At 40.1% G+C, this 27,790-nt stretch overlaps 1 protein-coding gene across 1 annotated transcript in view; it reads left to right on the top strand.

Moving 5' to 3' along the window:
- The window catches only part of TMTC4 (transmembrane O-mannosyltransferase targeting cadherins 4), a 1,460,040-nt gene that overhangs the window by 821,627 nt on the left and 610,623 nt on the right, over positions 1-27,790 (top strand). Inside the window, exons 8-9 of the mRNA XM_044071235.1 lie at positions 4,278-4,439; positions 4,713-4,915. Coding sequence (XP_043927170.1) covers positions 4,278-4,439; positions 4,713-4,915 — 365 coding nt within the window. The remainder of the gene's footprint in view (positions 1-4,277; positions 4,440-4,712; positions 4,916-27,790) is intronic.

The following is a 27,790-nucleotide window of genomic DNA, read 5'->3' as shown; positions in this document are numbered from 1 at the left end:
TTATATTAGAGCAAAAGGACTTGTTCTTCTGTCAGCTCTTGACTAAATGACTATGAAGTGTTTTAATATTTTTCAGGAACAAACCATTCAAGATTGTAATTCATTAGGGAAGCTGGACAGAAGGGAAGATCTAGTGATAGTTTGGTTAATTGGATATATTAAAGAGTTAATAACATCAAAGGGAGATGTAATTATTGGCACCTAGAGAGTTTGACAAGAACAGTTACAAATTCAAAACAGTCAAGATACTAAGTCAAGGGTATACTTTCCCCTTGGATGTAATGCAGTTTCTGGACAGTTTTGTATGTTCTCATGGAAATGCCTCTGTCGTTAATGTTGTACACCACATGCATTGCACTAGGTGTTCCAGGGCTGTTCTCCCAGCTTTTAATAATATAAGTGGGAGAAAGGAGAGATTGAATGCACATATTTTTTTTTCAACTGCCAGGTCTTGTACTCCTTTTAAGCAGGAACTGTAGGATCTCACTGAAATTTGGTGGGCACAAAAATGCAGTTCTAAATTCTTTGCTTTTGTTAATGGGGCATCACTCTGAAGTAACCTTAAAAAAGCATAAAGGTCTTGATATTCATTATGTTAGTAGTAACTATTAACCCCTAAAAGATTTTGCTTCATTAAAAGTTCTTGACAGTGGTTCTTGAGCTTAAGGTTGTGCTCAAAGTAGCTTTTTCTTTGACATTAACTTGCAGGGTTGGCCCTTTACTTTGGCTGTCTCACATCCTATAAGACTGCTTTGGGTTGTATGGCTATGCCATGCATAAAGGAATGAGTGGAGTGGGAATGCAGTAATATGAACCAGGTAAAAATCTGATTGCAAAGGGTTAAAATGGCTATAATCCCAATGTGCCAGTACTTTTAGGAAAGCCGTGGAAAGGTTTACTATATTATGCTTACTTGATACTGTGCCTTTCTTGTATTAGATAGTGTTTAGCCAGCAATCATGTATTTTGTTGCTTGCTTAATGCAGTGTAGAATGACTAAGTTGTGAGTAAGTGTCTAGTAATGACTGAACGGTCTTCTCTTTAGAGAGACAGTTTTAATTTTGCTTGTTGTACGTTTTTTGTATTTTTTCTTTCCTCTTAGTTAGGAAATACATTGGCAAGATGACTTATAAAAGGGCATTATTAGCAGTTTTTTAACTTTAAGTTAATATAAAAATCTTATAGTGTAGTGGTTTATGCTGCAAAATGCTATTTCTTTGACATTATTTCTGGTGTGAGACTTTAAGAATAAAGTTAAAAGTGTGTTACATTTATAAATAACATTGCTAACATTGCTGTTTTACAGTCCAGCTCTGTGGTGCAGGGGAGGGATTCCTGATTGTGACCTATACAACCAGTGTCACCTAGTGACCCAGGCAGTGGATGAGCCTGGCAGGGAAGTAGAGGAATGAAGGGGTGGCCCACGTGTCTCTCCAGAGGGAGATTGGGGTTTGTAAACATTGGTAGTACACTGAGCAGTGCTAACTTCTCGGTGGAGACTGGGGATCTTACCAGTTTTGCCTTAAAGGGTGAGGTAGGGCTGCTTTGAGGAACACCCCTTACAGAAATGAAGGGCAACCTTTGTTGTCAGCCTATTGCATGCCCTTCCGCATTGTCTCTCCTGATGTGTGCATCAATGAAACTTAGTAAAAAATTTCAAACCACCCCTGATGGCTGCCTGAATGATGGTCCGTGCTATCAACTCTTACCCCTGTAGATAGGGCATGGTCCAATAATCTGTGGAGGGAGCTAAAGACCAACAGTCACTTAGGTCAAAGAGTGCAACAAAATGCTATTTTACAAACTGTAAGGGTTATTTCCTCTGCTGTGCACCTAGTAAGTGCAGGATAGGCTTTGCCTCCCAACCACAACACTAAACTGGATTAATTGCATAGTCAGCAAATTAGGGAATGGACTCTTAGGCTCATACTAGGCTATTGACCACCAGGATCTTTACAAACCTAGCCATGCAACCCAGCCCAATTTTGTCCCAGAGTTCTTTGGCTGTCTATATGGTGGGATGCGTTACTAAAAAGGTAGCTAAAAGTGATGCGTGTATGTGTGTGTGTGTGGGGGGATATGTTATTTTGGGATTAATTTGGTTACTGTTGGCCTCTTTTCAACAGAGACATGAGAGCCAGGCCGGGGGTGAATTTGTGATTTCCCATTCATAATCAAGGTTTCTTTTGAACAGGGTCAGGAATGAATTCTGCTTCACATAGATGGGGAGTTTATTCAAAAGCATGGAGATCCTTTGATACACATATCTGTCCCTCTAGCAGGTTCTGTTTATGTTGCAAAGATCTGGTCCTTAGAGCTAGTATTTCTGGTGGTGTTTTTCTTGCGAATGTACAAGAGATCCATTAGAGGATGCTTTATATGCTAAGCACAGAATGCCTGTCCATAACCTGTAGGAAACTGCGTACAGAGGTGGGACCTTAAGGTAGTCTGTGTAGGACAGGGTATTCATAGCCTAGCTTCTTCTGTTGAGGCACCTTTGAGGACATTCCAACTGTTGCATGTACCTGGTTAGGTACCTGCCAAAGGGGGCCTTGTAATGATGGCTCTGATAAGGGTTGAGTAGAGTGGTACTGTTACTTTCTTGGACCTGGATGCCATACCCTTGCTTATGAATTTGGTAACATAGAATAATTTTCTTACTGTATTGGTTATGTGTTGGTTGAATGCCAGATTGCTGTCTACATATGTTCCCAGATCCCTAACTATCGGGTTAACTGTTCGTGGTGTTTTATCGATAAAGTAATTAGCTTGGGGGATGCTTTTCCAAAGGACACTATAATTCAATTCTTTACATTAAGTTTTAATCCATAACTTATACACCAGACATTTGTTTGTGTTAGACTCTCTTGTAGAATGTTGGTGTCATGGGAGGAATCTGATACTTTCCAAGTTACAGTCATCTGCGAACTTAGAGAGCCAGAGGCCTTTGACATTAGCCTTGATTTCTGAGAAGTAGATGCCAAACAGAAGCAGGCCCAGCAAAGAGCCGAGGGGTCCTCCACTGGTGAGCTGGTCTCTTGGTGGAAGTTGCCTCATCAATACTGACTTCTTGGGTCCTAGTTGTGAGTCAGCTGGCAATCCAGTGAGTTATGTAGGGATTTATGCCTAGTTCTGGGAGTTTGTCAACAACACCTGAATGGGGTATTATAGAAAAAATCTTGGCCAGGTCAAGGTTGGTGATATGCACAATTTTCCCTTCAACCATAGCCATGGTGACCCTCTCAAAGAAGGTCTACCAGGTTAAGTAGGCAAGACCTTCCCTTAACAAAGCCAATCTGGGATGGGTCAAATGTCTGTAGGTTACAAATGACAAATTGCAAATGATCATTTCCATGATAATTTGGTCCATGACTTTGCATATTAGACTTGTCAAATTTATGGGTATGTAGTTCCTGGGGTCAATTGATTTTCCATCTCTATAAAGAAGGATGACTTTTGCCACCCTCCATTTACCTGTGACATAACCTGTTTTGAGGCGGTAGTTAGTGTGTCTCAAGTAGTCCTGCTAGGTCATGTTTTAGGCTTTTTAGGAGGCTACTGGGGATATTGTTGAGGCCCACTGAAGCAGTGTTCCTGCTCCCTGTTGATAGTTGGTGGGATATGCTAGATTTCACAGGGGCTAACAGGGGGTGGGTGGGGTTGAAGTTAGAGCTAAATGTATCAGCCAGTAGATTTGCTATGTAACCCTGGTCAGCGACGTTTTTGCCATTTATCGCCAGTTCTGCACACTGCTGAGTATTCCCTTTAAGATTCCTGACATAGCTGAAGAAGGCCTTGTGATTGGCCTTAGCTTGGGAAGCTATCCTGACCCCGTAATTGACTTTGCTGGACTTTTTTCTTTTGTTTTATAGCCTGCTAAGGTAGGAATTCCACCAGTGTGGTTTGTTTTTGATGTTAGATCTGGGCTTACTTCTTGTAGGTATGGCAGCCTCAATGCAGACATTTACATGTTTATACAGGGATTTTGTAAATAATTCTGCATAAGTAGTTTCACTTGTCCCATTTTGGTGAGTACTGGGTGTAATATGTTGGATCCTGTGGTTGGAGAGTGCACTATCTGGTCCAAGGTGTTTGTGTTGATGAAGTCCAGGAAATGCTATGCCAGTGAATTAGCAGCAGTGTACGTTTCCCAGCTTAACAAAGAAGCTTTTTATTAAGAAAAAAATTTGCAGTACTTTAAGATTATCAGTGAATATGGTGTCTTAGTAACAAAAATGAGTCAGCATCATAGGTACTCTTTCTTTCTGTTATTTTAGAAATCCGATTTTCCAAAAAGTGGGTTTATGTTCAGAATGTTCCTGCTTACTTTTGGTGGGCTGGCTATGCTGTATATTCGATGGAGAATAATGGGAACTGGTCCTCCAGCATTTACAGAAGTCGACAATCCAGCTTCTTTTGCCATGAGTGTCATTGAGAGGGTAAGTAATAACCATCTTTTGTTTACATATGTGATTTGAAAACTTTTTTTCAGTTGTATGATCAAAGTTTTGTGCATTGTATTCTATTTGTGTCCTGTGTGTTTCAGTACTTTTCATAACTGAACCTGAATAGAAATAAAAACGCTAAATTGTAGATATGGGCTAAATCTGTAACTTTTAGTCTGTTTCCTTTAAAGCACTGTTATCTCTGAGCTGCTTTTATTTGAGGAAGTTTAGCATCATTTAATTGTTTGTTTTTGTTCTGATTGACAGGCTGTAAACTATAATTACTACTATGCACTGAATGCATGGTTGCTGCTTTGCCCCTGGTGGCTGTGCTTTGATTGGTCAATGGGCTGCATACCCCTTATTAAATCAGTCACTGATTGGAGAATAATTGCACTAGTAGCACTTTGGTTCTGCCTAATTGGTCTAATATGCCAGGCTGTTTGCTCAGAAGAGAGCAATAAGAGAAGGTAAGAGCAGACTGTACTGAAATTTAAATTCCGCACTGAGCAGAGAGTGCCGTATCATGTTATGTTATACTAATAATTTGGCAATTGTGTCAGAATCTAGTATACAATTTGGAGAAAGTATTTATAGCAGCTACTGTTACTGTCTTACTGACTCTGACTGTTATGTGTAAACTGGATACTGGTATCCACACTTGTAGGAAACATGGCTGCTTGTTTTCCTTCCCATAGTGCTGTCATTAGATGCAAAGCAATTGTTTGGTGCCATTTACAGTTCTTAGCTCTGTAGGTGGCAGACAGTAAATGCCTGACAACAACTATGAAGTATGAATACTTTTTTCACCTTTAGAATTCTTTTATTCAGGAACCAAATACTGTATGAGAAAAGTTTTGTGTTTGAAAAAAAAAAAAAGACGTAATGTCTACATTGTTTAAGACAGTTGCAGACTATTGCTCTGTGCCTGCACTAAAGAGATACAGTTTTGGGATTTGTGCTGTTTCTATCATCAGTGTACTATTACATTTCCTGACAGGTCATTTTAAGTTTAACAGAATTTAAAATAGTACAACATGTAGTATAGTATTGATTAATGTGTGACCATTTTCACTGCTTCTTTAACAGTCAGTTAAGTCGTATTATTTTCTTGCTTCCTAAGATGATAGCGCAGTGATTAATCTGGCTATGAAAGACCCTTACTTTGCATTCATAGCCATGGCCGTGATCTGCCACTCAAAAGTATTTGTAGCAGGCAGTTTCTCTTTGATTAGGATAAACCTGGCAGCTTTTTCAAATTTCCATATGGAGCAAGCCCCATAATCCCTGACCTCACTCAGTCCACAAAGCCTGTATTAAAGGACATTTGTGCACTGATCCATGATACAAATATCAATCCCACCATGAGACATATACTTCATTATGAAAAAAATAAACTTAGAGTTTTGCACTTTGAGCCACCAGCCTTTGCTGTCATGAAAGTGGTGTCTTGAAGACTTTATTGTTGGTGGCTATCACATCTGCCAGGCAGGTCTTGGAACTGCAAGCCCTATCATTATGTCCCCACCACCACCACCACCATCACCATCATCTGACTTTTTATAAAGATAGAGCCTCCTTCTTTACTGTCCTTCATTCATGCCAAAGGGAGCCACAGAAAAACAACTCAAATCAGGCCCTGCAGCCCTCTGTTTTTTTTGCAGAGTACTTTAACAGAGTACTGACCACACTTAATGCACATTTGTAGATAGCTCACCTTTTACAGAGAAAATAAATAAATCCATTTGAAGAGATAACTAGCTTTTCATCTGTAGTGACAAGTGCAATAATGGAAGGAAAATCAGTAAACAGTATCAGGAAACAGTATCTGGAACCCATCAAAAGGCCTACTTGGTTTGGGCAGTCTGGATTCCATTCATGTTGGAGCAACTTGGTGGTCTTTGCAGTCTATCAAAATATTACAAAGTGCACGTGTTCCAGGTCCAATTTTCCCTTGGAGCCATTGTGACTAAGGGAGTATTTCATTGAGGCATCACCCAAGAGGCCCTTCGAGAGACTGTTCTTTGTGATCCATAACTGGAGTCGTATGTCACATGTGGAAGTTATGAGTGCTCACCAAAACAATAGATCTGTGAGAAGAGCTCCAGCTACAAGAGACTTCCTTTCCTCCATTCCCCCTTTCTGTAAATTTTGAACCTGGGAACATTTTTGCAGTTTAGAAGACCTGAAGAGGAAAGTGAAGGTAGGCATTATCAGATAGTGAGGAAGGAACTGGGAAGCCTGGCAAAGTTCTGTTAGCTGTGTAGTAAACCTCCCCATTCTCTTCTCTTGGCCTTTGTCTCCTGGTTACTCTCCACTTAGAGGTGGAGTCAGAGAGAAAAGGGATCCTAGGCCCTGTGGGATATGTGGGAGGAACTTAGATGCCTGACAAGTCTTTCTACCAAGTGGTTCTAATACCCGTGGCAAAGGGTCCCATGTGTCCTGCAGCTAGTTTTCTCTGTTTTAAGATGGGAATGTTATGGGAACTTGCAGTAACATTATGAGAAAGGAACTTCACATACAGGAAGCTTCCCTATCTCAATTTCATCTCTTTACCTTTTTCTCCTGGGTGCATTGTCAGGTAGTAAAGATGGTGGCTGGAAGCCCGGCAGAGTTTTATCTGTCATATGATGCTCAAACCTGTGGCAAACTGTCCTATTTTGTTAAAGCTGAAGCTGTACTCATACATGTAGAGTTATAATAAATGGCTGTAACTTTCATTTCTCCCTTACAGGTTACTGTAAAGGAGATTTTTCCTTACCCCTGTTTTGCAGTACACTTTGCATTAATTCTCTTAGTAGCAAGAGTTCTGCAAGCATATATCTTCTGCATGGCAGTGGGTTGGACAAGGCCTACCCCTTTCAAAAAATAAAATGACATAAAATTAAGTAATCAAAGCTTTTTCAGTGAGTTTTCTTGCCAAGACTTCATTTGAAGAATTGTTTTTGCCCAGCTGATGTAGATCCACTTTGTGTTGCAGGATGAGGGCAGAGTTACTCGGAGAATGGCATGCAGAAAAATCTCATGTCCTTAGATCTGTGGTTGAGGTTACGTCAGATGATGCTTGTGATTTTTATTCCCTATGTCGTTTGAATCCATAGCTTAACTGGAAATTGAAAATTCTGCTTTAGCAAAGATTACCTTAGCCTTTCTTTAATACTGCAGTGGGTGAAGCTTTGCAAGCAAGTAGCTGTGAAAAAAATAATGTATGTTTTTCTGTCTGAAAGACTAGTTGGATAGTTTGCACATTCATTTCCAGAATTCCTGCATCTTGTATGTTTTTTTTTAATGCTAGCATATTAACTTTCCCCTAAGTTTTTGAAGTGCATTGTATTAGTCAGTGAATGAAATCTAAAAAGGGATACTTATATAAAGGAAGGCGTGGATATTAATATTTTAGGAAACAAAACAATTAGAAATGAGCGTTATTGTAATTGTGGATCAAAAGGACTTGTGTATATAGCTCTCTGTGCAAAGTGTTTTACTGTTTATTTAGACCACATAATTATTTTACACGTGATACAGTGAGTGTAATTTATTGCCTGAGATGTCCCTGCAACCTTTTCTATATTGGGGAAACTAAAAGGAAATTTAGAATTAGGTTGCAGGAACATATTAGAGATATCAAGAAGGGGAGACCAGAAAGTCCTATAGCATCTCATTTTGGGGAAAAACACAATAGTGATGCTAACTTATTACAGGCTACTATTTTGGAAGAAGTGTTTATCAGGAAAGGGGATGAAAGATTAATTAAGAATATTTTATTATATAAGGAAACTGTATTTATATTGAAATTTGATACATTGACACCAAGAGGCTTGAACAGAGAAGTTAATTGGGGAAGTTTGCTTTAAGATTTTAAAATGCAAGTTTAATTGATTGATTATTTAATTAAATGATTGTTTGATGTATAAATAGGGGAATGTGTTTTTTGGTAAATTTGTACTCTTGGAAGGCTGTAATGGCCGAGGCGCTAAAACAAGACAAGCAATACATTTTATTGCGGAACTGAATCCATTGTCGTTTTTGGAATATTTTGCTGGTTCTGCTGTTTTGCTGTTGGTTGTGTTTTACTGTTTATGTAGGTCAAACAGAGCAATCTCTTAGGAATCACATTTATGAGAAAATATATATGACATTAAAAATATAAATAAGTGCAGTGCTTTCTGTAGATATGTTAGGGATAGACATGACCATAAGGTTTTCTTTCAGGTTTTAGAACATAACTTTGCACCAATGAGGACGCATACAAGGAAGAGATGGACCATTTGATTCAACATTTCCGCAAACATGGATATAAGAAGAGGGAAATCAAGAAAGGAGTCATTGATAAGTGTGTAAGAAACACTAGAGGTCAGCCTTGTTTTTTGGATGGAGCAATATATAAGGAAGATGAACCGAACCTCAGAGAAAAAAAGTGAAACTGGGGGCTGAGATGCTTGCTTATGTTCAGTAATGTTTAACAGGTATGTGAGGTTATCAGGAGGAATTGGAAGATACTGATAGATGATAGCATTAGACATATAGTTGGTGAGCCACCTAGATTCTGCTTTAAGAATAAGAAGATTTTAAGAGGTTATTGTGCCAGGATAAACATGGAGCTGGAGTTAGATCAATTACTTTGAGATGTGGTACATTTTCCCTGTAGAAAACGCAGAGCTTGTGCCACCATAAATTCGTAGCTTCATAGGTTGGTACTAGGCTGTTGGCCCTAGGGCCTATATAAGCCTAGCCAAAAAGGTACCCTGGCTTTCGCCACCCAAGAAAATTATTTTCCTGTGCCCCTGTCAAGCAGAGCTACAGAAGTGATCCCGGACTGAATTTCCTATTTCCCATCCAATTATCAAGATTTTTCTTGAAGAGTGCTAATGAGGAGCTCTGTTTGACATAGATAGGTAGTCTGTTCCAGAGTATGGAAAGTCTCTGGGACAGGAATCTATCCCTCCATCATGTTCTGTTTATTGTGGTGACAAGGTTTAGGTCCCTAGAGCATGTAGCTTGGAGGGATTGGGATTTCTTTAAGTGGACCATTTCCAGCAGCTCTCGGTTTGACATAGCTTTGTATGTTAGGCAGAGATTGCCTCTGAGTAGGCGATATGTGATGGAGTAAAGCTGGAGTTTTTTGAGATGGTCTGCGAAGGGCATTTGTTTGAGGCCAGTAATCCTCTTTGTGAGGTATTTCTGCAGCCTTTCCAGCAACTTATTTAAGTATCCAATTACTTTGAGAACATACAGGCTCAGAGTGTACGTGAACTGTAACACTAGAAATGTTATATATGTTGCCACCTGCTGTCTGTGTAATGAGTTTTATGTTGACAAGACCAACAGACCTTTCAAGGAATTAATTTTGCGTCATTTGAGTGACATTAGATTACACAACAGAACTAGTGCTTTGTCTCAACATTTTGCCAAATATCCTGATAACAAGTTTTCTTTCATGGCTTTGGAAGTAATTGAAGAAAGTTTAAGAGGATGAGATCTATTCAACAAAACAGAAATCGAGACTGGATGCATTGCTGACATACAGGCTGACAAGTTGCCTGGCTTGAACAGAATGGTCCCTTTAAAGCCTTTGCTTAAAGGGAAGAGACTTCTGAGATGATTGTGAGATTGACAGATTATCTTTTAAAACCAGGAAGTTCTGTTAAAGTTCTGTTAACAAAACAGGATCTCAAGAAGACAACTACTGAAAGCGCTTATCCACCTTTGTTTATTTTCACTCTGAGTTTTTACAGTTTTTATAGATTTTATTGTCTATGTCTGTGTAACCCTCACCATGGTGGCACAGCTTTACTTTGTTAAAATGTAATGACTGTTCAGTCGACTGCTTTATTACAAAATGATTTGTTATACATGTAGTCTTTGAGACTATATTAAGACAGAGTTGAAAAGACTGCTCTCTATAATGTATTAAATAGTACAAAATGTGCCTTAATGGAGTACAAAAATTATATAAGAGTAAAAGGAGATTAAGGACCTCAGTTAAGAGAAATAGCAACAAGAGTATGAAATATAAATTTAACAGGTGTAGCAGAGCACTAAAACTTTTGATAAGAAAAGAGAAGAATTAATAAGATATATTTGTCCATTGATTACTCTATATATTTTGAGAAATGCATTGAAGAAAAAAAAATCGGGAAATATAGGATCCTGATAAAATTCTAGCAATTTTACTTGTACAATCACAGAAACTTATTTAACCATTAATACAGTACATGTTAATATCTTTTTGTATTTTGGTACTGTGCCCATTTCCTGGAAGCAGTATGTTATAAAGTGTATTTACAAAAAAGAGGAGTAAGTTGAATGTTAAGTATTGACCCATAAGGTTGACATTGATTATATGGAAAATGTTTGAAAAATGTCTTTACTCTCATTTAGAGAACGTTGTTAATCTTAAAGAATCATAATATTTATCAACACGGTTTTGTTAGTTGTCATTCCACCCTGACTAACTTAGCTTTTATAACAAAATTACTAAGGCCCTAGGTTTTGGTTTGTGTGTTGGGTAATTTGCTTGGATCTTATTAAGGCTTTTGACTTATTGCCTCATGATGATTTGGGTATAAATCCTTATATAATCAGATGGATTTCAAACTGGCGGACTAATCAGACTGCAGTCATTAAAATTCATGATACTGAATATGACCCAGTTAAGATTGTGTCAGGAGTTCCACATGGATCTGAGCCCTTTTTTTTTTTTGTTCAGTCTAGTATTTAGCACTGTTCCAGATAGCAGTCATTGTTGGATTAGCAAATGCACAGATGACTGTAAAATTAGTTTCTTTGCTAAAATTGATGATTTTGAGATGATTAACTCCTACATATCTGAAGTTAGATGGGCTGTTACATTGGGGCTCAAGTTTAGTGCAGCCAATTGCAATGTTATGTTCTTTGGAAATTCTAAAATAAGGAAATGAGCTTCCCTCACATTGTTTGTGTTAGCAGAGGTTAATAACTGTAAAGATTTTGGGTATTTTCATTTTTTCTAAATTCTCATTTAGGACTCATGTTGATGACGTATGTAAAAATACCTTAAGGAAGCTAGGTTTTATTATTAAAAATATTACCACCAAGAATAAAGAATGTCAAATTGCTTTGCATAAAGCTCATATAAATCTACTATTGAATGCAATACTATCTTTTGTTCATATACAGCTGGTCAACTAAACTGTTTGGAAAGGGTACAGAGAAAATTTGCCAAATTGTTTCCCAAAATTAAGGATACGGATTGTAGTAATGTTGTACACGGAACCTGTATCCATTATAGATATATGTGTGGCAGATTGCTGTTTGCTTGCAGGGTATTTCATGATCAAGCACTTCAGTCTTTATTTGATATGAACATTTACTTTTCTGAAATAACTCGGACAATAATTTGAATTTTGAGGTGCCATTTAGTAGGACTAATGTTATGAATATGTCTCTTACTAGTGATATAATACCTTTGTGAAATAACATTCCTAATAGTGCAACGCTTTGTAATAACATTGAACATTTTAAGGTAACAACAGATAAGTGGTTTGGACATCATGTTTTTGATCCTGTTTTTTAGGCTAAAGTGTTCCTTGATGGTCATTTTTGACCTGAGCAATTAAATGTCATATGAACGTATGAACAAAATATTACCAACAGTATTTTGTTATATATATATATATATATACATATATATATATATATATATATATATATATATATATATATATATATATATATATATATGTGTGTATGTGTAACAGTAATGCTCATGGGCTAAAGTTAAGCTTTGGTAAGGCCACATGTAAAATATACAGTGAGATTACTGGGTTTTAATCTTCTCTGTAATTACACTGCCTGGATGCCAGCAAAGAGGACATGTGGTGAATGTGAGAGAAAATCAAGCAGAAAAGAAGAAAAAATTCTGGCTGGGAAGACTCCTGCAGCTGTTCATCAAAAAGCAGTTTGTTTTAGGTTTGGTACAGGAGATGGCTTCCAGTAATTTAGAGGAAAAATAAGTCAAGTGCTCTCAGAGATGTTTAAAATACATTATACCATGACCCCCCATTAATATTCCAAAACGTGGACGCTGATTGGCCAGCGTGCACGTTGTAAATCGACTTATACTAATGGAAAAAGGTCCAGTCGCCCAGACTTTTTCTATTAGTATAAGTCTCTTTTAAAACACTGTCTCGCTATGTTAAAGGAGTTTAACATAGCGAGACAGCTTTAAAAAAAGCAACGGAGATCTCCATTGCTTTTTTTAAAGCTGTCTCGCTATGTTAAACTCCTTTAACATAGCGACACAGTGTGTAAAAAGCAACGGAGATCTTGCTTTCTCCGTTGCTTTTTTTTTAAACTTGTCTCGCTATGTTAAATGGGTTTAACATAGCGAGACAGCTTTAAAATAAGCAACGGAGATCTCAGATCTGGCTCGGACACTTCCATAGATGTGAATCCAACTTTCACGCTCCTCCCTCATGCCCACAGTCCCCTGCATCCACCCAGCTACCTCCGATCTTGTTTGCTGCTCCTGCAAGTCAGACACAGATTCCTTCTCTCTGGCATTGGGTAGAGTTTTGTTGTATTGTAAGTGCCTTTGACAGTTTTTTCCTTCCTTCCTCTTTTTGTGTGTGTGTGTGTGTCTGTGTGTGTGTAAGCATGCGTGTGTGGGAGCTTTGCTCCATTTTCCGTTTCTCCATTTCTCTGTAGTAAAAAAAAAATTTCTTCCTGTTAACGTAGAAGTTTAGCTTAGAAGTTTAATCTTGGCAATAGTTATGGTTTTCATTGCTAATTACTTCTGTGCTTTAGCTTACAGTGTTTCTGTAGCATGTTTGGCTCTACTTTTTCTTTTCTTCTTGTCAAATAGTTTTGGCAGGCTATCATGTCCGACAAGCCAGTTCCTGGGTTGAAGCGCTGCACTTCATGTGGGCACAAAATCCCTAATCAGGATATCCACAAGGAGTGTGTGTATTGCCTGGAAGCTGATCACTTAAAAGATGAGTGTTCCATCTGTGCTGCCTTTAACCCCCAGGCCCTGGCAGACAGATGGAACAAATGTTTTCTCAGGGGCCTTCTTCCTTCCTTGGCTGAGACTCAGACCCCTACCTTGGCTTCATCTTCTTCTCCTTTGTCTACGGAGTCTAAGAAGAGGTTCCTCCCTGCCTCCCCAAGAGACTCCCTCTCTAACAAACTGAAGAAGTCAATGGATCCAACTTCTTTGGCTCAACAGCAGTCTGCTCCCAATTCAAATCCTATGGTCTCTTCGAATCCGGGGGAGATTATTTCCATTTTCCCAACTCCAATGTCAGTTCATGCTTCAGATCCTAGGCCTTTGGATCCGAGGACCTTGACTCAGCCTCCAGCCATGTTCTGTAAATCCAAACACTCCTGGCCACCCTCGTCAACTTCGTCCAGGTCCTTGAGAAGCTTGTCTGAGGCAGACATAGACAGGATAGTGAGGAGGTTACTTAAGGCCCAGCTCCAGATTAGGGTAGTTCCTGCTCCCTCCCCTGTCAGATCCATGAGCTACCTTGGTCATTCTACCCAAACTCTATGATCTGTCCCCCGGCTTCAGAGTCTAGAGTTTCCGGACTGCCCTACATGTCAGACTCGGAGTGGTGGAAGCTTCTTTCCTGGATGCTGAATATGCCCTTAACTAGCCCCATTCTGACCTTGTCAAAGCAGAGTGAGTCTCCGAGCCATGGCATTGGTGTTGGGACTGGGGGAGTTGGAATCGGCTCCCTCCTTTTCAGAGCCGTCCCTTTCCTTGGGGACTTCAGCACTCGATAGCTCATGTCTGATTCCCTTCTGGAGGCCATGGATCCAGTGTAATTCCTGTTTCTCACTAGCATAAGTCCTGTTTCTCGTTAGTAGCTTAAGCTCTGGGGGATTTGGGTAGGACTTCGCCTGGCCCATCAGCCTTTCAGCTGATGGAGAGGGTTTTCTCCTGGGTTGGAGATTCAACCAGACAAGTTCCTCACTCCACCCCGTACCTCCATCGGATCTATGTCTTTCTCTGTCTTGTCCTTCCACTAGTCTTCCCGTCCCAAGCAGCCTCCAAGACTTTCCTGCCCGTCCCAAGCAGCCTCCAAGACTTTCCTGCTCAGGAGGGATCCCCCTCTTCTAATTCCTCCCCAGACTACCCAAGCTGAGGAGGTTCCTCTGAAGACGACATGTAAAAGGAGGCACGTGGTCTCCCCTCTGGAGTCCTTAACTAAGATTACTGACTATGATCAGGGGGAAGGATCCCCTGATCCACACCGAATTTTGAAGAAGAAAGGTGAGTGATCTGTCCAACCTTCTTCATCTGAGGAGTCAGTTCTCTTGGAGGCATTCGGATGGGCCTATCTATGTCCTGGTTGACCCCCCCCCCCGATAGATGCCCTGGTGGATTTAATATTTGGCTGCGCATGGAAGGAACCAGCACCATTGAGCCTATACTCAAGCAGCCCTATAAGTTTTTAGTGTCCCCTACTGATGGGAAGCACTGGAGTAAACAACTATGAACCTGTAACTGGTTTTGGCAAACTCAATCTGAGGTAGTTGGGTGGATGCATGGGGACTGTGGGTATGAGGGAAGAGCTTGAGAGCCGGATCCAAGTCTATGGAAGTGGCCAAGCCAGATCCGAGGGTCGGATCCGAGACCCTGTCTTGAGGATGAATGAAGGAAGACAACACAGATGCCCAAGTTATGGTAAGACATACATTTTTATTCAGTTTATTTGCAAATGAAACTGTGATCTAACAATGTCTCTATTGTCATGCCAAAAAAAAAAAAAAAAAAGAGTGAAAATCCAGAGAACAGTGGATCTTGAACATGGCTCTTCTCCTTTATTTATTTATTTATTTACTTATTACAGTTTGATGACTGGGGAAGTCCACTGGGCCATGAAGAGCACGTTTTCAGTGGAGACCCGGGGAGAAAGCTCCAAAATCTTAACAAGTTGCCAGATGAAACATCAATTGAGAAATATCGAGTATGTTACATATAAAATATAGTCGTTGAACATAGTAAATTAGGTATCAATGGACAATGAAGAAAAATAAGTATACAATAACATGAAAATATGTAATCCATAAAAGGAAAATATGTCATCCCATAGTATGGAAGAGATTATCTTAGGTGCAGTTGGAGAATTGTCCATGGGGAGTTGGGGGCAAGAAATAGGTAAAGGGATATAAGGTTGTATAATTTAGAAGGCGAATTAGAGAGGGTTAGAGGATAGGTTAAGTAGGGGTGTGACATGGGCATTCCCATTTGGAGGACAGATGAGAGAACAGCTGAAATTTTAAATTGTGGTGGTTAGAAAGATTTCAAGAATGAGGGGAGAGAGTTCCGCTATTTAGCTATGGTGCAGGAAAATAGTAGTTGGCCAGAAGGATGTGAGGGTTTGTAGACTTGTAGAAGGTTTTGGTTTTCTGATCTAAGTGAACGGTTATGTATGTAGGGGTTCAAGGATGAAGCGAGAGAGGGACAGTTTGCAGGTTTGAAGATGAGCTTGTGGACTGTGGTAAGTTTGAGAAATTTCAGGTAGTTGGGAAGTTCGAGCCATTGCAGGGTGTGGAGGGAATGGCAATGGTGGGATGAGTTTTTTGAATTGGTTGCAAATTTGCAGATTTTGTGATAACAGGATTTGAGCTTGGATTGAAGGCCAAGCTGGAGATTAGTGTGTAGGGGAACACCGTACATAAGAGAAGGGAGAAGGAAGGAGGATGCAAGAGTTTGTCTGGTGGAGGGGCTGAGGAAGCGGTTGTGTCTGTAGAGGAGGACAATTTTTTGATGTGTTTTCTTAATTGAGGAATAAATGTGGGTGTCAAATTTTAGGTTGTCATCAGTGATGATGCATAGTAGCTTGGTATTTGGAACAATTTCAAGGGCTGTGTTATTTTGGCTAAGTATTGTGAATGAGTTGTTGTCGAAATTGAATATCCTGGAGGGAGTAAAAACCATTAGTTTCGCTTTATTTGCATTTAATGCCAGGTGGTTGAATTGCATCCAGGTTTCAGTTTTGGAGAAGGCTGATTGGGTTTTTAATAGAAATTCAGAGGGGGAGTAGGCTGAGCAAATGATAGTAGAGTCATCTGCATACTGGATGAGTGTGGATTCGGGGATGGAGTGGTGGTAGTTGTCAATAAATATGTTGAAGAGTAGAGGACCAAAAACGGGACCTTGGGGAACGCCGGTGGATGTGGGTAGGAAGGGAGAGATTGATGCTTTCCATTGGACAGCTTGTTGGTGGTTGGACAGGTAGCTGAAGAACCAGGATATGGTGGTAGGAGATGGATCTTGAGTGGAGAGTTGGGATAGGAGTAAGGTGTGGGAGATGGTGTTGAAGGCCTTTGAGAGATCTAGAAACAGTATGCCAGAGTTGCATGCCAGATTAATAGTTTCAAGAAAGGAAAGGAGGGCAGTCATGGTACTATGGCTGGGGCAGAAGCCATGCTAAGTGGGAGAGAGGAGATTGTTTTGGGTTAGGTATGGAATGAGTTGTGCGCATGGATAGCTTTTTCTAGTATCTTGGAAAGAGGAGAGAGGATGGCAGTAGGTCTGAAATTGGTAGTGTCTGTGTTATTGCCTCCTTTGTGAAGTGGGATGATGTAAGCATGTCATCAGATAGATGGGATGTGGGATTCTTGTATAGATCTGTTTATAAGAATAGAGATTGGATAGGCTATGCTGTCTGCAGATAGCTTGAGGTAGGTTGTAGGTAGATTGTCAGGAGCATTGTAACATGGTTTGAGCTTCAGGAGAGAAGTTTTTATAGTACTTGTGGGGATGGGTTTTAGACTGAAGGGGGAGGACGGAAGAGAGTGGTTGGGGGAATGGGAGCAGGAGTGGGTGGGGGTGGAGGGAGGTGAGGGAAAGAGGTGGATAGTTTTGCCATACATTCCACAAAGAATGAGTTGAATTGTGTGGCTGTTTCAAGTTTGGTAAGGTTGGGGGTTTGGGACAGGGGTTTTCTTTATTACAATGGTGGAGAATGGAGGAGATGGAGTTCCGGAACTTTTTAGGATTGGATGAGTCCATGGATTGAAGTTTGTAGTAGTATGCTTTGCGGTCTTTTGTTATTAGTTTTTTTTTTTGCGGAGTTCTGGAGTTGCTTAAATTCTAGGAGGGAGCTGGGGCTTTTGTTTTTCTGATATTGCTTCTATTTTTTGTCTCTTTGGTGCATTGTTAGTTTAGTTTCTTTTGATAGCCAGGGGCAGGGATTGGTTTTAATGCATTTGGTTCTAAGGGGGGCTTGCTGGTTAAGTAGATTTAGGAATGACTGGTTGAAATATGATACAACGTTGTCTAGTGGAAGGAATTTTAGAGGGGTCCAGTCAGTGTGCTTTAGGCATTCTGAGAAAGTTAGAGTTGAAAAAGGAGAAGTTGCAGGTTTGGATGTAGTGATGTTATTTTTGTATTGGAGAAGGAAGTCAGTTGGCAAAAGCTGGTAGGTGGTCACTGAGAGGGTCAGGTATCAGCGGCCAATCTATCCAGGTGGATATAGGTATAATAGGATGGCACTGCAGTGATTGTGAGGTCAAAGTAGAGGCACAGGGGTTGAGGGGAGAAAGTGGTAATTGGTGGGGGGGTGTAGTAGATAGGAGAGTGAGTACCTAGGGGAGGTACAGAGATGGGGGAGGGGATGTGCTCAACCCCAGTGAGTTGAGTGAGAAACTATCAGTGAGTGTCCTGTAAAACAAACCTAGGGCAGTAGTTGAAAATGATTGTAGAAAGAGTGAAAGTCTGTTGGCAGGAAAGTATATTCTGAAGTGAGTACAGGTCTGTGAGCAAATAAGTAATTTAAGACGACTGCTCAAAGACTTTAACGACTAAGAGTTAGCATGGGGAGAGACTTAATTCATTTTGGGTCAGTCGGAGGTTTAGGGGAAGGGGGGACTTTCCTCCTGCAACTCTAGATGTGGGGATAAGCCCCTCTACACCTCCAATATATGTATACCAACTTTGAGATTGCTGTACCTTGGTAAAAAGGGAATATTCTGGGAAATGGCTATCTAACACATGGTATATGTAACTCTGTTTGTTTCAGGCATTCACTCTCTGAGTTTCCAACATTTCATATGGATGCGAATCTAACATCTTGAATTTTTGCTGTGAGCGGACAGCACTATTCTGAGATATATCTACTTCAACAAATGGAATCTTGCAAGAGATCACCTCTGAGTTCCAGATTCAGCACTCTAAGCCTCAGCAGCAAAAGCTGTAAATGTTCTGTCTTCCATTCATCACCTGTATTCGTGAATTTCTCTTCTAAAAGTTTCCTTAGCAACTCCACACCTCCCTGGATGTACCATTTTCTGTATAGAGTCTGCCTCAAAAGAAGCCATTTACAACTCTTTTAAGTGTGTTTCCATTTTCACTGTTCTGTTTTTATCAGGGACTTCACTGGCTTTTAACACCATTCAACCCTTATGTCAGAGGTAAGGTCACTGAAGCACTTGAAACACCAAAATGTGTGGCAGGGTTTTGTCTGGTAAAACATTGTGGTCAGTGATTATAGGATCGTAGGAGGTTACTAGGCTAATGACCCTGTCTGTTACAAGCCTAGCCAAGACTTTATCTCCAAAAAAGAAACCTCAGTCAGCACCTGTCGCCCCTATCAGTGAGGGACAAAGGAGGAACCCCCGGGGACAAATTTGTGGTTTCCCATCCACTCATCAAGGTTGCGCTTGAAGAGGGTCAGTGAGGTACTCTGACATGTATGGGAAGTCTATTCCAGAGACAGGGCAGCCTCTGGGAGACAAACCTCTCTCTCCAGCAAGTTTTGTTGATGTTGCATATTAGATTTAGGCCTGTCGAGCGGGTAATGCATGAGGAGTTAGACTTACGGATATGGAGCATCTCTAGTAGGACAGGGTCCGATATTGTCTTATAGGCGAGACACAGATCACCACTGAACAATCTGTATGATACCGAATAGAGTGATAGTGATTTGAACCTATCCACATAGGACAGTTGTTGGAGGCCATGGATTCCCTTTGTGAGATATTTCTGTGACCTTTCCATTTGGTGCAGGTGTTTGGAGAGGTACATACTAAACTATTAGTTAGGGTCAGTTATAGGTCTAATGAGGGAGAAGTACAGAGAGGTAATGACCTCCTTTTTTTCTGGATGCAATCCCTTTACTTATGAGATGAACCAATTAAAAGGCTTTTCTGACCACTGCCGCTACATGATTGTCAAATGTGAGATTGTTGTCAACCTGAAGACGCATGTCTCTCACCACAGGTTGCATGCTTAGGAGGTTGCTGTTGATGTGGTAATTAGTAGAGGCCGCGTTTTTGCCAAATGGTATGATAATACATTTTTTGCATTTAACTTAAGGCCATGACTTTGACACCAGTTATTTGTAGCAGTGAGACCCTCTTGCAGTATATTAATGTCATTTGGGGAGGCATTGACAGCACCCAACTTATAGTCATCTGCATACTTGGTCAGCCACAGGCCCTTTGTATTTGCCTGGACCTCTGAGAAGTAGATGCCAAACAGTAGGGGTCCCAGGACAGATACCTGTGGAACACCACTAGTGACACGTCTGCTGTCGGAGGTGGTGGAACCTGTTTTGACCTTGTGGGTTTTATCTGTGAGCAAGTTGGTCACCCATCTGTTTATATAGGGATTAACACCAAGTTGTGTTAGCTTTTTGATGATGCCCAAGTGGGGGATTGTATCAAAGGCCTTGGCCAGGTCAATTTAAGCTGTATGTACTGACTTTCCCTCATCTAGGGCCTTGGTGACAGTCTGAAAGAAGTCAACTAGGTTCAGTAGGCAAGATCTGCCCCTGATGAATCCGAATTGGGTGGGGTCAAGTGCTTGGAGATTGCCTATGTCCTTGTTTATAACATCCGTAATAATACGCTCCATGGCTTTACAGATCAGACTTGCCAAGCTAATGGGGAGATAGTTTCCCAGGTTCAGTAGTGGCTCCACCTTTGTGCAAGGCAATGACAATGGTGGTTCTCCAGTCTACTGGAATGAAGCTTGTAATTAGACTGTGGTTGAATAGGGTGCTCAATGACGAAGCTAGTTCTTGCTGGAGATAATGCAGAATACAGCCTAGGATACTATCAAGCCCCATGGAAGCTGTGTTCTTTCCCTTGGATAGGGCTTTTAACACTTGATCTATGGAGATGTGAGGTGTGGGACAAGTAACGGGATGTTGACGTGCTTTTGGGGGGTGATAAGGGTGAACCTATCAGCTAGCAGGTTGGCTAAGTCAGCAGGATCAGTGTAAGCGGTCCCATTAAGTACTAATTCGGAACAAACTTGGGCTTTGCCATGGAGGTTCCTAATGTAACTGAAGAAGGACTTGTGGTTTCCCTGCTTGTTGAGGTGGAGGAGGGATATTTTCCAATTTGGAAGTTGTTCCTTTTTACCCTTGGACAACAGTTTCTTCCTTTTGTTGTAAAGCCTGTTGATAGAGGATGTCCACCAGACAGTTTTGTGTTTCCTTGAGGAGCAGGTTTTAGTTCTGTTGGGTATGGCTGAGTCCATGCAGTTGTACAGGTGTATGCTGCACTGGCATACTGGTGTAGTTGTCTGCATCTTCTGAGAAGCTGCTGACACCCTCCCTTAGTAGTTGTAGTCAGCTTTTGGGAAATTTTTTAGCCTGGTTACGGCTGGGGAAGGGTTGGGTTGGATAGAAACTTCCAATGAGACAGAACAATGATCTGATCTCACCAGGGAAGAACATACTATGAGAGTGGTGCAGCGGTCACCCATGTTGGTGAGAACTAAGTCCAGTATGTTATCACCCCTTGTGGGGGATGAGCTCAGCTGGTCTAGTGCATTAGAATTGATGAAGTCAAGGAATTGTTGAATGAGTGCATTAGTGCAGGAATAAGCACACCCAGTTTGTGGTGGGGTAGTTGAAGTCACCAAGGATCAGGGTGTTAGGGGGTTCCTTGATGGAGTCAAGTAGGTCCAGGTAGTAGGAGTGGGTATCCTGAGTCATGGAGGGGGGTCTATAGCTGGCTATAACTTGGATGGGTGTCTTGCCAACTGTCAGTTGCACCTGGAGTAATTCCAGTGCATCATGCCTATAAACCATTCTGGAGGTGTGCCTGTCCTTAATGAAGATAGAGATTCCACCACCCTTAGTCTTTCCGACCTCATTTTGGGGTCGGAAAGTGTGGAATGAGATGTAGCCTGGCAAGGCATGGGTGCTGTCCGCAACCCTGAACCAAGTTTCAGTGACTGCACAGACATTAGCATCTTCCACTGTGAGGAGAGCCTCCAGTGAGTGCATTTTCAAGTTAAGGCTCCTAACATTGAGCAGCATGACCTTCAATTTGCTTTTTGACAGACCTTTTATATTGGAAGATTTGTCTTTGGGATATAGCCTAAAAAAGGCACAATGGGGGAGGCAAGAGCCTTGGCCAAGATCCGGAACCCCAGGGGGTAACAGGTGGAGGCCATCTCTGGCAAAGCATTGAGGCCTGACAACCATGTCACCCCAGGCAAACAGATACTGGATCCTCTTGGAAATGCACCAGAAACTAAGCCAGTTATTGAAGTCAGTCATTTGTTGTTGGTATTGTGGTATCATTCTTGGTGAAGGTAGGATGCTGCTTAGGGCTAGGGTCGTACCTGTCTGGAGTACATACTCGAGAGCTCAATCATGTCTCTCTTCATATAGTCCAGGGAGGTGCATCTCAAGTCATTCACACCAACATAGACAATGACAGAGTCATACTTGTACCTGTTGTGGAGAAACTTAAGTGCGTGCATGATGTGGCAAATTCTAGCACCTGACAAACAGCTGACCGTGACCTTCTCCTTGTTGAGTGAGACTGGTGAGGGGGACATCAGTACATCTCACTATTGAGTCGCCAAAGACTAGTATATTTGCTTTATTGTTCTGCCTTATGGGCTGTGTTTGTGAGACACTGGTGTATTGACTACTGTGTGTGATGTGATTGGTGTCGTGTTTGGAATGTTTGTGTGTCTGTTTTTTGGGTCTCTGTTGCTTAGGTAAGTTTTTGTTGAGGATCCCTGCGTAGGTGGGTGTGTGACTCTGAAATGTGGGTTGTGTGGTGGTTGTGCTGGCAATCTCCTCTTTGTCAGGAGTACTGACTGTGGTGTGAGAGAGCATGGATTCCAGCTTACTGCTGTAGATGCATTTCTCACAAGTAGAGGAATTGTGCGCTAGGAGAAGGAGACTGTCCGCAAACATGAGGCAGTTGGTACACTGTCTCAGTATGCCCATGTCGACCAGGCTGGCAGGTGAAACTGATAGGAATTGTCCAGACTTAGTGTTCTTGAATACTTGGCGGACTTATGTAGAGCAGGGTTTGATAAGGGTTTTCCACAAAAATCCTAAATGTAAAATAACTGGCCTGAAGCACAAGTGCTAAAACCAAAACTAAGATGCTTGGAATAGCAGACAAATTTAATCAGGATACTAATAAGCAGTAATAAGTGCAGAATAAGAGCACTTGAATGCTTACGTGCACACAGAACAGCAAACTAAGGTAATAAAGAAGGTAGAAGACAGTTGCAGTAAGAGCTGCTGAATAAAGTATAAATAATATATTTTTCTATTAGTGGAGATTCATAATCTTTTCCACTACCATAAAGTTTTTCTCTATTACTCCAATATCAACAAATGAAATAAACTTCTCTATCATAATATGTTTTTGCCAACACCCTGCCTTGTTGAAAAAGAGATGTTTTTAGTTAAAATAAAACAAATCATAACACCTGAAAAAAGAAAAAACACCATGCATCACACAATTTTATACTGATGTTTAAAGAAATTTTAAGTCCATGCTGTTCTGTTCCATACAAGGTCATCATTTTTTATATATACATTGCTAATTTCTTTTCATTTCTTATGTACCATATTTCATCTTGGTTTCTAGCTTCTTTTTTTCCAAACACTTTTATTGAATTATCACTTGTGACATAGGCAAATTTACATTAATATACAACTAATCACACTATATTTAACATAAACATTGTACTTCACATATATTGCTATATAAGCATGCAACCTAAGCAACATTACTTAAATTATTCAATTCTTGCCTTTTTTTAAAAAAGACACATTTTTATTAAACCATCACTTGCTACATAGACAGTCATACATTTATACAAATGAAAACAAACCACCCCGACAAAATCCTAGTTGCAAGCATTGTACGTACAAACCGTACTGACACACTCACAGTTGCAAAGATTATACATCCCTTATAATCTACCCAATCTTTTTCAGTCAAATATCACATAGCTCATTTAAGTTTTGCTGCCTTTTAAACCTCATTCCTCCCGTGTATGTATTGTCCCCGCAGTTCCCATTTTTTCCTATGTAGTTTGCTCCTACCGTTTTCAAAGATTTCAATTCCAGTTGTTTTATCTCTGTTAGTATATTCACTACTTCTAATATATTTGGTTTAGATTTTGATTTCCATTTTCTAGTAATTGCTTTTTTGGCTGCCACCATTATTAGACACAGCAAGGCCTTACCGTGCCTAGGCAATTCCGATTTTGTACCATCGGTCAGAAAAATCATCTCCCTCGTCAGACCAATCTGCCCACCCAGCATCTCCATCAGTGCATCCCAGAGAGAATCCTGAAAGTCCACCAATCCACCACACTCCCAGAAAATATGTTCCTAATTACCTGTTTTCCCTGTCACACCTCCAACATTTGATGTCTGCACGAGGAAAAATTCTCTGGAGTTTACTTGGGGTATAGAAATACCTATGCAAACATTTCCAGGCAAATATCCTAAATCTTCTAGATTTTGTTGCTTATTTGGGAGACATATATACATATATCCTCCCATTGCTTCTTTGTGAACTGCTTATCCAATTTCTCTTCTCAATCATTTCTAACCTCCTCTGAGTGATTCTTATAGTTATCATGCAATATTTTATATGCTTTACTGATCATTCCTTTTTTAATGGCAGCTTCTGTTCTTGATTCTACTAAAAACTTTACCAGTGCTGGTCTTTCATTTAGGATCCTCCTATTTCTTTCTCTTTGCCTATACTCTCATATCAATCCCTGATAGGGAAGGCAATCTCTAACTTACAGTCCAAATCAATTCTTGGCATCTTTCCATTTTATCATATGTCCCTGTTTGGTTATTTGCTCCCAATACATTGGTTCCTTTGCCAGTTTTCCAGTAAATTCCAGCCCCCTCTTGCCTACTGTCTGTATCCCTAATTGCAGTCATGCCTACTGGCAGAATCTCCTTTCTCCAATCCCATGTTGGCTTAGTTCTTAGAATACTTTCTACTACTTTATGGATATATTCTGTATGATTATTGTTATTCTCCTTAAAGGTCTGCATTGAAAATCTCAGTATCTCTCATTTCTTGAGCTTCCTCCCTGTTATATCATCATCCCTTTCCACTTTGAAATATAGTTTTCTGCTTGTACTATGAAAGAAATAGTAAGCAATAGACTCACACTGTACTGCTGTTTGATGCATTAATGATGCACCTTTCACTGGCTTACCATCCTCTCAAAATTGTTATTTTGCTGATGTGCTACCAACAGCCATGCAAGTATTGCCATCAAATCCAGAAATACAAGACTTTTTTTGAAGGCTTAACTGTCAAATGTCTGTATGTTACTGAAACTGCTGCCCCATTATGTATTAAAACATCCTTCCACAAAGTCCCCTCCACCCAGACTTCGGACAGTGGACGTCCGTCTCTTCCCCACTTAAATTTGTCAGGAAAATAACCTGGGTATGGGGAGCACACCCCTATTCTGAACAGTCTTCTTCCTGGTCAAAAGACCTAGGGTTGTCCCAAACTAGGCACACACTATCTTCGGTGTTTGCCTGATCATCAGCATCATCCTCGTCTACAGTGTATTTAGGACTCTCAATTTCCTGCCTCACTATTTGTCTTTTTTGTGATCAGGGTTGTATGGAGGATTATTCTCATACTCCACTGGACACACTTTACTATTTTCTTTACCAAGGAATGTTTGTTCTTTTTCCTGAGACTGTCTCTTTTCCTGGGAATCTCCCTTTTATTTAAGTCCCCCCTGCCCATTTTCTGGCTCCTTGGCATATATCCCTTTTTGTATTAGCTTTGCCTTGCATTTTTTGTATCATGGACATTCCTGCTTTACATGCCCCACTTTCCTGCAACAGAAACAGGTAATGGTTTTACTAGTCTGTTCCCTCATAACAGGAGGTGCAGATGCCATTCAAGGACACTCCTTTATATCATCTCCCTATCTACTACATCCTCTACCTTTTCCTATTGCATGCACTTCATCCTATCCCTGTAGACTAAAAATGTGATGAGTGAATAAAGTTCCAACATCACCCATTGTTTTCCCATGCATAAGTTTTTGAACTACTTCCTCCAGTGTTTTTGAGCTTTCCTCATGGATACATTGAATATTCCCTGTGACCCTTTTCACCTGTTCCAAAAAACAGTGTTGACCCCTTTCAGCTGTTCCAAAAACAGTGTATTAGCTGTTTTCGTGTCTCCGACTCTGCCGTTTGATTGTCTGATTTGCCATATATTGTTTGGAATGTCAATTTAAAATGTTCTGCTTGTTCCGTTAGTTTATCTGAAATATCTGGTAGTCAAAGGTTGTCCTTCTGTATGTGCCATGAGAACAGCTGCCATTTGTTCTATCTTTGTGTTTATGCTACATTTGTTTTTCCAGAATAAAGACTCATAACACTTAGGAATAAAAGCAAAAAAAAAAAAACATCTACACAGAGAATCACTCCAATTAGATCCTGCCATATATGTCACCCATTCTTCAACTGTTAACATGTTATAAAATATCCCTTTTTTGTCATTCCGCTGTGGAAGACTCTGAAACAATCTAGACTGCGGATAAATATCAGCTAAAGTACCCCCTTTGGAAGGAACAGTTGATCTCTATCTGCTGACAACATTAAAGTCAGACCCTTTTTTATAGGTATTTAGCTGTGCTTTTAAAGAATAGATGTGTTGTTTAAGACCTGTAGCTTCCTATTGTGCATGCTGAATTTCATGTTTTAATTTTTGAATGTAATCTGTATTATTATTTTGTGATTTTTGAGTCACCTCAAGAGCCGAAAAAGCAGTGTACAACATGCCTAATGCTTTTTCAGAGAATTCTTTAACTAAAGCTTCCTGTCACTTTAAATCTTGTTGGTACAGTTCATTACCTCCTTTAAACTGCTTATCTTTTTCAGAAGTATTACTTTCATTTTCATGTATTTCATTCCATTTTTGAATATAAGACTGAAAAGCTGCTACAAAGCCTGTGAAACATTTTGCTTTGTAGTATGCAAATAAAGGGACTTAATTATTTTAATAGTCCTGTGACAGACATTACTGATAAAGCAAAAGGCTTACTAGAAGTGCATTCTGAAGCAAAACTGGATATATCTTAGAGAATACCCTATTGGCACTGTTGCAGACTTGTATATTATATGGTTGTGACACTAATGTCTTATGACAAGAAAAACATTACTGTGGATATTTCCTATCATACAGAAAAACATCCTTCAGTTAATGGCTTGTGTTTACACAGAAATTGATCATATACTATAATCCATTTACAAAGACATGCTTTGTCAAATTTTGCATTTCCAAAAATACCTCGTTTACATTTAGCATCAGAGTTACTGCATTCAAACCATTTTTTTAACAAATTCCAGACCCTGTCTGGATTATCGTGTATATCTACGTGACCTGAATGTGGGCACTTTAGACTAAGGTCCTGAATGACATCCATGTTATGACTAAAAAAAGGCTTACCGCAGTCAGTCAACAAAAAATAGGTGATCAGGCTGTCTTCAATGAAAGCACTGGAAAACTCTTCTTCAGATGAATTGACTGTGAAACTTGTCTGAGCAGATGCAGGAAAGATATCTTGTGTTCACCAAGGATTCAGGAAGCAACTGGAAATGCTGAGCTGTTGTCTCTGACAGGAATAAGAGTTTGTACCAACAAAACTGAATGTAATTACTGGAATGACCAAGTACAGAAAAATAGATTCTAGAAGCTGTGGCTCACCATTGAAAGAAATAGCAAGCAACAGACTCGCACTGTACAGCTGTTTTCCTGCAAACTGTATTTATTATATTACAGCCAAGCAATTACTCTAGTAAGTTATATCAATTCTTCATAACATGGCTTGATATGTCTATGCTTCCAACAACTGTCTCTCACCAATAATCAATGAACACTTGATCAAGATGGCTCTGCTGATGCTTGAAAGTCTCTTCTTTTTATACTCTTTTTTTTTTTTTTTTTTTTTTTTAATTCTGTTTTTAACCCACCAAGTAATGGACTCTTCTTTACAGTTCTTTATCATCAACATGCATATTCCTGCTGATGTAATACAGTCCTTTATCATCACCTTGTACATTCCTACTGATGCAACA

Source organism: Protopterus annectens, chromosome 5.part0, assembly GCF_019279795.1.
Source record: "Protopterus annectens isolate FY-2018-M chromosome 5.part0, PAN1.0, whole genome shotgun sequence".
Taxonomy (NCBI): Eukaryota; Metazoa; Chordata; order Ceratodontiformes; family Protopteridae; genus Protopterus; species Protopterus annectens.
Note: the sequence above shows the minus strand (reverse complement) of the source record. Positions and strands in the feature narration are given on the sequence as shown.